Source organism: Drosophila sechellia, chromosome 3R (assembly GCF_004382195.2).
Source record: "Drosophila sechellia strain sech25 chromosome 3R, ASM438219v1, whole genome shotgun sequence".
NCBI classification, from domain to species: Eukaryota; Metazoa; Arthropoda; class Insecta; order Diptera; family Drosophilidae; genus Drosophila; species Drosophila sechellia.
The window spans coordinates 19992263-20006812 of record NC_045952.1 but is presented as its reverse complement, the minus strand read 5'-3'; the positions used below and the strand labels follow the sequence as shown (position 1 = coordinate 20006812).

General features: G+C 42.1%; 1 protein-coding gene across 7 annotated transcripts in view; it reads right to left on the bottom strand.

Annotated features, from left to right (window-relative positions):
• Positions 1–14550, bottom strand: part of LOC6607264 (kin of IRRE-like protein 1) — a 70303-nt gene that overhangs the window by 8083 nt on the left and 47670 nt on the right. The window contains exon 15 of one of the 7 annotated variants that reach the window (XM_032721515.1): positions 5799–6021. The exons of 4 other annotated variants lie outside the window; for them this stretch is intronic. In XM_032721515.1, the coding sequence (XP_032577406.1) occupies positions 5872–6021 (150 nt within the window). In that variant the 3' untranslated portion in view covers positions 5799–5871. Of the gene's footprint in view, positions 1–5798; positions 6022–6615; positions 6904–10112; positions 10131–14550 lie in introns of those variants that run through there. 2 more of the 7 variants (XM_002032007.2, XM_032721517.1) reach the window with 2 other exon arrangements.

The following is a 14550-nucleotide window of genomic DNA, read 5'->3' as shown; positions in this document are numbered from 1 at the left end:
ACTTTTTATTGCACGCACCGCGCCAAGTTAGAGGTCGAGGAAAAGCCAAAAATTTTCTGTGCGGTCATTACCGCACGGGCAACCAAAGAAAAAAAAAGGTACCAAAATTGTGATTATGAACACAAATTTGCGCTTAAATTGCGGGCATTTCCTCTCGCTTCTGTTGGTTAAGGCGTTGGCGCTTTTTATTAAAAACCGCCAAGTCATTAAATTTTATTACACGTTTAATTTTTCAATAAGGCCGCATAAAGGGGCGCGACGGGAAATCCAAAAGAAGGTGAACGTTGCGGTTTTAGCAAAGTTAAAAGGGATTGAATGATTCTAGCCTTTTTGGCAAACAAGCTAATAATGTGATCTAGTTTATTATTATATTCAGTGCTTCGAAATTTCAGTTTCGACTAATGGTGCAATTTTAAACAGTTTATTGGTTGGGATGTCCATTAATTTGGCCCAGAACATTTAATCTATTTTCATTTAGTTTATTTAATAGAAAGTATAGGGTTTTTTGAAGGATCTATAACAAGTAATGTAAAAAATGTAACCGCAGTGCCACTTTCAAATTGTCAAGAAGACATGTCAACGTTTATGATTTAATCCCAGTCTGTTGCATTAGTAGTTGTGTCGCAAAGTGACTACATTAAGCGCAGTTTAAGCACACACACACATGCACAGCATCAACGCACAGGTGTGCAGATGCGATGATGCCGAAAGGTGAAAAAGTGGAGTCAAGGGGTCCGTGTTTGAGTTAGTTATACGGCCACTAGCTGTGTATATTTACTATTTTACTTGGCCAGCCGTCAGAAAGGAAGGCGCGCCCGTAAAATTCAAATTTCATGTGTTGTGTTTGCCCGAAGCATATTAAAAAATAAAATGCACCTGCAAACGCAGAGCCGTACACGCACACATAAATTACATTTATAGTGGTACAGCCGGCGGAAACTTTGCTTTTCCATGGAGCATGCCATTTATGACATCCGCGCTAAAGTGCCGAAAAAAAAATTGTGGCAAGGAGTAGAGAAGCTACGGCAACGCATAAAAAGCATATTAAATGCCTTTTGCCTTCGCCGTTGTTCGTCGCCTTTGTCTTGGAAGCCCTGCAAGGACTATGGACTATGGCTCGAACCGGAATTTGCGGCGCAGCCAGAGATTCCAGACTCCAGAAATCGTTGGGGGGGTAGAGAATGGAATAATCTGTAGTCTCTGGAGACCGGGGGATTTTGTTTGTCATCTTTTAATGGCGCAATTAGAGCGCACAGAATGCGTTTACTGAAATCTGAGCGGCGGCGGCTGCTGCTGCTGCTGCTGCCAGTGCCAGGCATCATAAAGGATTTTTAATAATAGCGCCAAATTACAATAGACAAGAAAAACCCTCACGCTCACACTTACACACACTCGCACACAATCGCAAACACATGGCAGCGTATACGGCGTGTGGCACTTTGAAACAAAAACCGAACCACGACAATGCAAAGTTCGCTCGATGGGCGTGGCAGTTGTCTGCCAAGGCGAGTTCGACTCGCTGTTTGTTGTTAGCTGTAATTTGATGCGCCATTGTTTTCCTTAATCCCACTGCACCAGCCATTTTCCTCTGTGAAAACACCCCCCCCCCCCCGCGCTTTTCCACGGCTTTTCCCTGTCAGTTGAGATTCTTTTTGCCCACTACGTTTAGTTTTCGCTTCCAAGCCATTGCTATGCAATTTCGGGCACCGCCTTGAGGATAATTTATGCGCGCATTGTTTCTTCATTTTGCGTGGCTTGTCATTAGTTTGCAGGGCAGGCGATGGGCTGTGGGCGGTGGTGTCAAAAGTGGCTGCAGTGCAGCAGCTGCAGGAATTTATGGTCTCCGAGTTGTTTTGTTCCCGTGGCCTGTGGCCCAGAATTAAACTTTCCTGCCGCGCCACGTCATCTCCGGTGGAGAATTCAAATTGTTTTCTGATTCTCGGACAGAACTCATTGCCAAATGGCTGAATTAAGCTCTTTAAGACGATGGGCATTCGACTCGACTCGATGAACTCAATGCGGAAATGCACACGCAATAATTTACGACTTCGGGGGCAGCAGGGAATGCTGAAGATAGGGCGGTAGTGCAACATAAATCCATTTTGGGAAATTTATGGAGCATTGAACTTATAACGCAATACAATAAAATCTGCATGCCGCTCGACAAATGCAGCGAAAGCTCGAGAATTCTCCGACGGAAACAACGGAGCAGAAAAATAATAAAACTTAATATAGTAATTCCGGAGCATTGAGCTGCCGTTACCTCTTTGACAATAAAAATGTTTCTCAAAGCGAAATTTTAAATTATTTTTTTTAAGATATATAAAATTTGTGCAATACTCGTCCAGTTTTTCAATTGTTCTTTGACTAATATTTACTTTAATATATTGGTATATAAAGAAACTCTTTGGCTTCGTTTTATTGCCTATATAGGGTACTACTGTACTGGCTCGTCTCCATTGAATTGGATAATAATTTTCCATGGCCTTTTCCGAGTTGCCTTCTCCCACGCTCGAGTAGCAGCAGGCCAAAGTCGTGGGAGGACGCAAAAGAAGTCCAGCAGAAGACATAATAAAATTAATGCCGGAGCATTATGTGTTCTTTCCCGGACTCGAGACCGTCCGCCTGTTTGTCCGTGTGTCTAGGTCCTGCAGACGTGTGTTTGTCAATGCAATGAGCCATTAAAGCGCCGTTGAATGGGGCAGGCTCACACATAACGAGGCCATAAGAAGGCAATGACGTAAGAGTCAACTATCGAGGGGAATAAATCATATTGGGCCTTATTCAGGTCGCTTCCCACTTAAGCCCTGTCTTGAGTTGAATGCATAACAGAATGCGATATTTATGGAATTCTTTTGGCAGCTTTCATCAGTACTTACGCTGTTTCGGCAACCGAAAGACGTTGCTAAATGCCAGAGGAGCTCACAGGGCGCTTTTCCATCTGGAAAATCTCTATTATGCCTATACTCTAAAAACACCAGATAGAATTTTCAATCAAAACGGTGCGGAGTGCAGCGAGCTTTATATAGTTTGTATTATTTGTGCAAGATTGGTGCAAAAACTGTGAGAGAGACAATCTGGTGAAATCATAATGCAAGTAGAAAACTAATAATAAATACTGATAATTAAAGCGAAACAAACTGGGCCAATGCAGAAAAAACAGCTTTAAACAAGGCACAACAACGAACGGGCGACAGACAGAGACAGATAGAGAGACACAGAGTGAGATGGAATCGATAATAATACAAAATTATAATTTCCATTTATGGCTGCAGGTGAAATACTTAATTCAATTTCAGTCAATTTATGTTTGTTGTTTTTTTTTTTTTGCTAGCTAAAATACTTGAAATTGCAATTAACTGAAACGCAAAAAGTATGTAGGTATAGTTTAAAAACTTTTTCTCTCTCCAACTAGTTGGCAACAGCACGAAAAAAAGGCTAAAACGAAGTCGGTTGTTGCCGTATGTAAATTACTTTTGGGTGTGCGAGGACGAGGTGGTGCACATCTGAAGCTCTAAGGGGCTAAGAGTGTTAAAATGCACGGGTAATTATGCTTGGCTTAGAGGCTATGACAACAAAAGTGTTGAAAAAATGTACAGTTGTGGGCGGGGGGAAGGTGGTAGTGGAGGGCTTGGGTCTCTGTGGGCGTGGCTAGGGTGGTTGTGTGGCTAGTTTGGGCTGTTTGTTGCTCTTGTCTCTTGTGGTGCTGGTGGTGTGCGGGGTGTGGGGAAACATTAATTCATTTACAAACTTAAATTGAACGTGAAATTATTAATTGCTTGCTTAATTAATTTATAATGAGTTTTTCAGTGGCATCTGTTTCGCGTCAGTGCAAGAGAGAGAGAGAGAGAGAGATAGCTAGTGAGCGGTGGTGCAGCTAGGCGATTTGTTAATATCAAGTATGCGCAGTGTGTGCCATGATCAGGGAGCTAAGGTTCGGAAAATGTCTGGAATGCCGTGTTCAGAATGTATTCAAGTGTACTGCAGTCTATTTCTTGGGGACTTGGGGTTTGTATCGTGTTAGATGAAGTTAGAGTTTCGGTTTTTGTGGGACTTAACTCTTTGGTTATCACAAGAAAGACATTCAGTTTAACATTACATTATGCACTGGATGAAGCGTACACTAGTGGCTAGATTGAAGGATAAATCATCGTTTTGGTTAATAATTATTTATATATATCGTATGTGTGTGTGTGTGTGTATGTGGATATATTGGACACAAGTATCGTAACGAAAATGAGTTGAAAGTAAAACTCCAATAAAACGTTCGTATGCCGCTTGCACCACATAACAAATCATGACTCAGCTCATCGAAATATCGAAATTTTGTAGAGTGTGTGGGGAGTATATAGTATATATAGGTAGTATTGCAAACCACGATCATCAATCATCAATCAGCGAGCGAACGAGCGAGCGAACGAACGAGGAATGAACGGCAGCAACTTCCGGCAGGATATATACGTATAGAGATATATTTGTATGTAAATGTGTTTTCGGGTGTGACTGTGTGTATGCTTGGAGGTATAAATATCAAAGTAAAAATTCAATTCAGTTCATTCGCTTATTATTACATCATTGAAAGTTCATCAAAAGAGAAAGTAAAATGTAATCCTTTACATAAATATTCATAGTCATTAATATAAGGTATACATGTCGTATAGGTGGATTTTATATATATATTCAAGGTCAGTCATCAATCAATCAATTCATATCAATTAAATAATTTACAAGTATGCGTATATATAATATATATATGTATATATATATTTAGGGAGAGAGACAAGAGACAGAGAGAGTGAGAGAGAGGAGCAAGACGGGGTTTTCTGGCTGGATTGGGGTTTGCTCACCAAGTCCACGTAATGAAAACTAAAACACATTTAAAACAAAATAGCTTCGAATGTTCTTTTTAAGCTTCGACTTGGCTTCAACTAAAAAATGGTTTATACTTCGACAGGACTTTTGCTTTACTGCTTCCACTCGCGGAAGAATTGCATTTCGATTATAATGTTCTCGATTCGGAAAGTCTTTCTCTAGCCAAATCCTCGTTTGTTTCCGGTGCCGTTCACTTGGTGTTTTGGAACCGCTTGAAAGAATCTCATACGTGGAAATTGGTGAATGGTTAGTACTAAGTTCGGTTAACACAAATCACAGACATTACTTAAAAAGGATTCGCATTCAAAGTCATATTCAAATTCATATTCAAATTGAAGCATATGCCAAGTGTGTCGGTGTGATTGGGTGGGTGTTTGTGGCTGGGTGGGCGGTGTGTGTCCCGTGAAGTGGGCGTGGCCAGTTGATGGGCTCCAAGACCGATGCCGATTTTTGTATCTACTAAGCTCGACGGTCAAGAATCTGCCGTCTGCGTGTGTAAAAAGTATTGCTTTCAATCAACTAACAATGGATGGATGGTAGGTGGTATTCTGCGCGCAGAGCATTAAAAAATTCATAACGATGGGGGGAGTGGGGAGAGGATTGCTGACGGGAAAACTGAGAGCTCTGCGCTCTCATGAATAAATCAGAACTCAAAAAAATATGGGGGGGAAAAACATGTTTTATTGTTCCATATCCATCCATACAAAGAGGAAATTATCCAAACGTTTGCACAAGGCATGGCACACACACATACTAACGCACGCACACACACAGCGACAAAGTGGAAATACAATGAACGAAATCAATATTAATAATAATGCCCAATGCAATATTAATGGGAAACTCAACTGCAAAAAGTATTAAGGCACACAAAACTGAATACATGTGAATACGAGTATGAATAAATATTAACACGCACACACGCATTCGCAATTAAATTGTTTTTATTCGTTATAAATTTGTTTCATTCATAATGTGTTACTTATGCTTTCTTTCCCCTCATCGGTATGTTTCTTTTTTTCTCATTTGTTTTTCGTATTTTCTATAAATTACTTGCTCTGCATTATTCATAATTATTGTATAAATCTTTATATTTGTTTGCCGGCGTTTTGTTTCAGTTGTCTTGCTTAAACAATTCCATGAAGATTGCTATAAATGAAATACAAACAAAATAGACAAAATGCCACAAACACGAGACAGAGCTAGAGCGAAAATTGGGAATTCAATAGATATTTAAAACTAAATAGTTACATACATATGCAAGTTGGTTGGTTTGGGAAATGGGAATAAAGGTTATAGAACTATTGGCTAGTAAACTAACTTTTTCGGCAAGGACGGTAATTCGTGATTCAATTCAATTCGCTACTACGCTAAAAATCAAGGAGATTCTGCATTATTTAAAGAAATAACTTACTGAATTATTTAATGCGTTTCGATTGGGATACGTATCAGGGGTAATTAACCTAAGCTTCAGATGAGTGTACGTGTCTAAGCTAATTATTATTTTTGCTAAGTCAGAACTGCCTCCTTTTATTAGTTGGCAGTCAATCTGAATTTCTCTTCTAGGTTTCAAAACATCAGCATTTATGTTTTATGTACGACCTGTGAATAATGTTACTTTCGACCATCCCAACAACGTAAAGGAAAATTGAAGGAACTTGGTGCAAGATATTGAACTCGACAAGGGGTGAGTATAACTTTGGTGTTGCATTAGTTAGTATAAGTAAATAAAAAACAAACAAATAATGAGATTACTAAAATCAGATTCATTTTATTTAAATAAGGTCGATTGATTGTTGCTAAAATAAGGACTAAGATTAATGTAAGATAAATTTATTGTACATAAAAATAAATTAATACAAGGTGCATACATTTATACATTGCATTTAATTGGGGGCCCAACGAAAATCGTTTCGATTTGGATCAAGAATCGTCCTCGTCTTCGGACCCAGCCAGATCTTGGCTCGACTTCGATATTTGAATTCTAATAGGCGTCTGCAAACGCTCGGTTTCGTATATTCTGACCTTCAACTAAACGGAAGGGGATAGATGTAGGTTTTCTTAATGCTTAGATTGGTTTATAAAAATATAACACACAAATTACAAAATGGTGTGGTGGTATATAATGAACATTTAACACACAAATCAAAACAAATAATCAAGCTCAGAGCCATTAAACCGAAAATTGGTTACACACAGATGATAAACTTGGATCATACCATAAAAATGAAATTGGCAAATAAACGAAATTAAATACTTTGCATTGTTACTCTTTGCCTCGCACGCAAGCAAATAAATGTCGTGAATTGAAACTGCATTGCGCACAAACAAAAAATGTATCTCAAACAACGTGCTGGGAAAAGATTCGATAATTTTAATATAAACGAGTCGCATTTGCTCTTTTCTCGATTTCCGTACTCTTCCCTTGTGATTATTAATTTTATTCATTAAATAAAAAGATTTTTCGCAACATTTTTTCCTTTTGACTTTAATTAATTTCTGTTGCGAATACATTTTAAAGAGAATTGCGTTTCGCAATACACGCATTTATTCATTGCTGGTCCATGAATGCAAACCAATTTTATGACTGACAGCGGAATGAAATTATTAAAATTGCGCATTATGATGATTGCCGTTGTGGTAATGGTGTTATTATTATTATTATTTGCACTGCTTTCTGATTTGTTTGCGCCTCGATGCGAATTACTCGGTCTATCGAGTGTTCGGTGGATAGATGGTTGGATGAATGGATCGAGAGCTCATGTCCGACCTTAATTGCTTGTAATTAACTGCGATAATTGCTTAAAAATTCGTTTGAATGCATTACGCGAGAAAGATACTCGTGAGTGGGAAGACTGAAGCTCACTTCCGAGAAAAATGCATAAGCTGTCGAACTAATTTAATCGGTACTTGGAAAATTCCCAGATAATTTAATTTTAAGATTCCTCTTGCTGAATCTTCAAACCATTTACTCGTGGGTGTGTGAATGGGTGCTTTTGCATTTGTGAAGGTGAGCATTTCGAGTGCATTCATGCGTGTGCCTGTGTTGGGGTGTTTTCGGTTGTTTGCGCGCGCGCGCGTGTGTGTGTGTGTGTGCATGTGTGTGTGCCGGCCAAAAAGATAGCTTGAAATACCTGCCAACCTTGAAGTGGATTTGTGGGATTTGGCCAACTCGTTAGTCAGTTACTCAATCATTAATTTGCCATTGCGTAACCAAGGGAAATTTTTGAAACTCTGTAAGTGCCTCTCAAGGATGGCACGTTGAGCTGCAGTGCAGCTGTGTTGTGGCCAGATTGGATTGGATTATGCGATTAGCACAAGTTCAAAAGCAGATTTTTCTTCTCCCGATTGGCTTTGCCAAACTGAAACTTGACTCGAACTTGCAGTGTTTGCTTTCGGCAAAAGGCGCGTAAAATTGTTAAATGGTGCGCTGGCAACGTTTAGTTGATTTGGCCAAATTGCGCTGCGCTTAACAAATTGCATGGAAATGTTTGCCCCAGCAGACGGATGGGCGAAAAGTTTTTGGCCAACTGGAGTCGGTTCGTTTCGACTCGGGCCATTTGTTGGCCAGAAGTTGCAAGTTGCTTGTGATTTATGCACTGACAGCTTGTGGTGCGTGTCTGGGCCTTTTATTTATGAGTTTTGTTTCGCCTTCGTTCGCATTGCGAGCGTAAACAAATGCAGAAGTATGCTACAGATAATGGTATTAATTCTGGGCTGTTGGCCGACTTCAATCCGTCTCTTAGCTTTCTCTGCTCTGTGGTTAATTAAAAAGCAAAGAAAACTTTTCGGATCAAATTGGTACACACAGACACACAATCACTGACACGGACACACGCACACGCACGCAAAAGGGCACGCATCCAGGATATTCAAAATGCAGAAAGCAACGAAATAACATAATCCTTGTGCGCGCACACACACACATTCAAAGTGTATATCGTAAGTAGTAAACAAGTAGTAAAATCTGATGTATGTACCTGAAGCAATAAAAATAATCACGAGTGGCAGGAGGCAAGTCAAAATCATAATAAAAACAACACGAATAAGGCTTTAGCGGGAGGCAAACAGAGATAGAGAGAGGGAAACTGAGATTTACATATATAGAGAGTTGGTAAAACACACAAAAATCTGGTTATAGCAATTCACATTCGTTGCGGTTACATTCTCAGTTTGGCTGCGTTCCAGCTAAGACAAGAGCCAAATAAAAAGACACGGAAAATGAAATGGAAACGGAGTGGCCGGAATGAAAAACCGAATCGGGTGGAGGGGGTGTGTTCAGGAAAAGATAAGGCCAAAACATGTTGCAGGTTGTTAATCAAACAAGCAGGCAGACAAACACACGACAAGCTAACGTTGCATGTTGGACAAAATGAAAGTGTAAATATTTTCGACACGCGCGCGCGCCCAAAAGCAGGCAATAAAAACTTGATTATGGAATTCGCATTGCTTTCTCGTATCGCATGACTCTTGTTGCTAAACACTGTCATATAAAAAAGTGTGTTGGACGGATACACAAACACAAATACAGATACAGATACAAATACAAATACGAACGGAAACGGAAATGGGAACAGAAACAAAAACAGAAATGGAAACCGAAATCGTAACCGTAAACAAAAAGTAAAACAAACCGAACCGAATATGTTTGGGAACGTACGAGTAACTGGAATTGTTTTGAGTTGCACAAAATGCATCGAGCACAGACAGTTGGTTACTGGATTACAGCATTACAGCATTACTGGAGTACTGGATTACTGATTACTGGATTATTTGCTTTGATTTAATGCTTTACATGGTTCTTTGAGGGGCGGGCAAGGAAAACATTCCGCTTGGTGTAGAGTATAGTACTTTTGGTATTTTGGTTTTTTTGTTGTTTTTTTTTGTTTGTTTCGAGTATTACAATATAGTTGTTGCACCTTCGGGAATCTCAATCTCATATCGAAAAGGAAAACTAATCGAATCGAATAAATTTTGGTAGTAGTATTTGTAGTAGTAGTAGTAACATCATTAACATAAGTTATACATACATATACATAATGTAAACTAAATGAGCATTAGCATGTTAACGTAAAACATAATGAATGCGTTCAAGATCACCTACACATACATACGCTGTATGTATCAATAGGTACTGGTATATATATATATGTGTGTGTGATGTAGAAAATGCTATATATATATATCGTACTTAAGTAAACTCGGCCGGGGGCCTCTCATTTTTTGTATCATTTTTTGGTTTCCATCTTCTTGCATTACTTAAACGTAAACAAACGTAAACACACGAACATAGGGCTTAGGCATTATAAGTATATATGTGTTTAGGTATATAGAAATATATAGAAAGGTGGAAAAAGTTCAAGTTGTACAAAATGCACGCTTGGCGGCAGTTCTAGTCCTGAACACAGGTTTTCAAATCGAGTGTGTCTGTATTGGTAGCAGTAATTGTTTGGTTCGGTCCTCAGTCGGTTAACTAAAATCTATCTAATTGCAACACACATAACCACATCAAATGAAACACAAGTTGGTGAAGTTCTCTGATCAGATATGGTTAATTCTTTTGCCTACTCAATTCAATAAAACATATCCTCAAACCCTGTATTACGATTGCACTTTAAACAACTAAGTTTCGAGTTCAGGCGACATAAAAGCTATCGAACATTTATAATTGTGCACTCGAGGTACAAATATACCAACAGAATTATTTATAGCCGAGCAAGCAGTTCATGTCAGCGATCGCTGATAATGATGAAATACATGTCGCCGTACCTTTATCCTCATTCCCATCTCAATCTCCAGCGCCGTTCCATTCCAATCGCAACCCTACGCTGTCATCAAAGTATGTAATTTTAATTTGACTTTTATTAATTTATATGTTTCACGAAGGGCGACAGATGCGATGGGAGAGGACTGTGCCGATAAGTTGATGGTCAGCCATAAAGCAGCCAATGAATTATTATTGTAGCGAACGGGCAAACAGCCATTGAGGCGGCATCAGGCATTAAGCCTGGCCGACACGGACGCAAACACACATACACACACTCACATTCGCAATGGGCGAAGGAGAATGGAGAATGGATAGAGGACAGAAACGTTGACAGGAGAACTTACACAGAGTCCTGGGCATGCATTATGCAGCAATTGCTGTTGTCAACTGACAATGCAGCGAAGGCAGCTGCCGCCTGCCAGTAAATTAAGCGGAAAAGTGTGTTGCGGCATATGAGGCGGGGGCTTCGATGGGGACATGGAGATTGGGGGACTTTTGGGTGCCAGTGGGTCCTGGAGCACAAAAAAGTAAGGCGGCACACACGGCGGCCGACCAATGCGATCTGGACCGTCGGCTGGCAGTATTATTTGCTGCAGTCGGAAATAACTCAACCGCAAATGAGATAAATTGCGCGCACACAGATAATTGCATGGAGGCCCCCAGACGGCGTTGTGGCATGGAAATGAAATACATTGCACATACGCCGCGTTGGTTTTTTCCTCTTCCAGCTCTTTGCAATTTTTATATATGCATGTGCGTCGTCGTCCCAAAGCAATCGTCATGTTTGTGACTCTCCAGCGTGTGCGTGAGTTTCCTTTTTCGGCCGCTGTACAAATATTTATGTGGTTACCAACACACCGACACTCAAACACTCGGGCGGGCGTGTAATGAGAAAATATTGCGCATACGCACTGTACGCTCTTTAAAGGCGATCGCTGATGGCACTCGCCAGACTTGCTCAATAATAGCTAGTTGTAGTTGTATTTACAATGCGAATAACAAAAAGGCTACCGCTTTAAATCAATTTCGGCTATCAAAATAGTTCGAAGCTTTTATTTTCGGTTCGCTTAATCGAGTACAAGTGCATTTGTATCTGAACCTTCATTTAACTATAAGCGTAAATAGTTATGCATATCATTCTAGTTATGTACCACTTTGCGGTACGTGTGTAGTAACTTTGCACGAGTTTGATTTGGTAAAATGAAAAACTGAACAAAAAAACTGGGCCGGCGATTGATAAAAGTTCAATTTGAAGTACGTTTGAAAAATTCGTTATTCCTCTAGGATGCAGTATACAGTATGGGTCGCTTACGTTAATATACACTTTACGGATATACATACACATACATTTAGGAGAACGCTTAACACTGATGTTTAATTGATTTAACTATAAATTTGATTTATGCTGCTTCAATGTATGTGACCTTCGCTAAGATTGTGACTAATAAATGTACGCTTTGCTCTATGCGTTATCGTTTATCCGTATCTTTACCAATTGTAATTGAATTGTTGCATTATTGTCGTAGTTTACGTTAATTTATCTCCTAGCACAATCAAGTGGATAAGCATCTTCCTATGCAAACGAGTAACTATCCCCCTATGCCCTATAATCTCCCTCTCTCTGATATGATACGAATAATTGGCTCCTTTTCCGAATCCCCTTCCTCTGCATATATTACATACTCCTTATCTGTACACACGAGTCCTAATCAGCGTAGAAGCGAATGTGCCAATTTGTAATTGTAATTTTTGGCCAGGCAAAGAAATAGCGAACGAGAAAGAAACAAATTGTCTCCATTCCCCCTCCATTCCGATTGGGGGCTAACACTCGTACTCGAGAATGAATCCCTCTCCCTTGGACGTGGACCTCGAATGTTGCTGATGCGGCAGCAGCAGTGGCACGGTTGTTGCTGCCGCAACGCTGGACGTCGCTGCTGCTGTCGGCTGTACGGTTGCTCGGCTTAAATTTACTTGTGACAACATTGCGGTGGCCGTTAGTTTGCCATTGTAGGCGAGGGCGGGATTCAGTGTGGGCGTGGCACCGTGTCCATAATAGTTCAGAGCGGAGGTAAGTGGCACGGACTGCTGTTGCTGCTGCTGCTGCTGCGTGCCGCGTCGATGTTGCTGCTGTTTGGCCATATAATCCGTGCTCGTATTTGCCGTGGCATTGCGCAACGTTATGAAGGTGTCGAAGTTGTCGGCGGTCGAGGAGGCGTTCGAAGTGCTCGAGTTTCGGCGGTTGCCCAAATGTTGTTGCTGCACTTTGGGCGCGGTGGGTTGCAGGTTCAGATTGAGCTTTAGGTGCTGCTGCTGCTGCTGGGACATTGATGAGTTCGACGAGGACGAGTTGGACAGCGAGGACGAGTTGACCGAGTGGGCGGGCGGGTGCTGCTGCTGATTCGCATAGTATTTGCGCAAATTCTCCAGCATATAGCGATTGTTTGCATTTCCGGCTGAGCTGACAGCGACCAATGTTTTTGCTCCTCCCGCTGGTGTTGCTGCAGTTGTTGTTCCAGCTGCTATTGCTGTTGCTGCCACTGCTCCTGCTGCAGCTAATGCCGCTGGCTCTGGCTTTGGCTGATGGAACTGTGTCCCTGCGGTTGGCGTCGGCATCGTTATCTGCTGTTTGCTGCTGGTGGCATAGAGTACATCGCTGCTTTGTCCCGGCAGCGCCAAATTGATGACACTGCCTGTTGCAGCTGGCATTGCGGTTGCTGCTGCAGTCGGGATTGCTGCGTGCTGTTGCTCCATCTCCAGTGCATGGGCTCTTGTCCTGCCCTTTGCCCTGCTCCCCGACTGATAGCTGCGGGCGTAGTGGGCCTCCATCAGGTCCGCCCGTCGCTGTCTGGCCACATCCGGCTGTTCGCCGCCTTCTCCGGCACTCCTGCCGAATCCGTAGAACTCGGCCCGCGGATATTGCGCAGAGTTCGTGGCCCTGTCGTAGTTTCTGCCCCGCTGTCGCTGGAAGTGCTCCAGGTAGCTCTCGCCAACTCCCCGTTCGCCCACGAGAAGATTCTGTTCCTCCAGCCCCACTTCATCGCCCACCTCCTGGCGCTGCAAATGCTGATTGAGGGACTGGTAGAATGTGCTTTCGGCCAGATTCTCATTATAGGATGTCGCACTCGCCGCTTGATGCCAATCAGCGTCTTCGCATTCGTTCACTTTGACGCGAATGCGTATGTCGCGGGCCATGTAATCCGGCCTTCCGCCAGCCGCCTCATCCTCGGCACTCAATCCATCAACCGCCAGCCCAGCCTCATCGTCATCGTCATCCTCCTCGTCGTCGTCGTAAAAGAATCTTGCTGATTTGGCGCTTTCCGCCAGCAGCAAGTCCTCGCTCTCCTCCAAAGCCAGGGCATAGCTCGTTAGGTTGTCAAAGTAGTATTCGCACATTTTGTCTGGGTGCTCGTAGCGTAGTTTAAAGTCCTTGGGATCTTCCTCTGGTTCCTGCCGGTTAGTAGTGGGTCCACTAAATACCGAGGCATAGTCGGAACTGCTCATCGAGTCCGAGTTGAGGGCAGTGTTCCTTACCTTCGACTTGGACGCAATGGGCAAAGTGCCGAGGTTCTCGTAGTTAGCACCATAGTTGGCTGCCTGCGATTGACTCCTTTTGTGCCTGTGAGGGCGTGGAGTCTCTGGGGCAGGATCATGCTGCTTGGCCAGGGCTTTCCTCTGGGCTCCACTTACACGACCCACTGAGTGGGCCGACTGCTTGGTGGTGCTCAGCTGGTGATCGAAGTTTTGCTCCAAGTAGGCATCCAAATAGTGGAGGTTCTTGCTGAGATCAATCTCAGACTTGTAGCTCTTGTAGATGGTCGCCTGTTTGCAGCGAGATTCGTAGCTGGAAATGTTTGCCCGATCACTGATAAAGCGGAAGCTCTCATCCTTGGCCAGGGTATGGAAGCCACTGA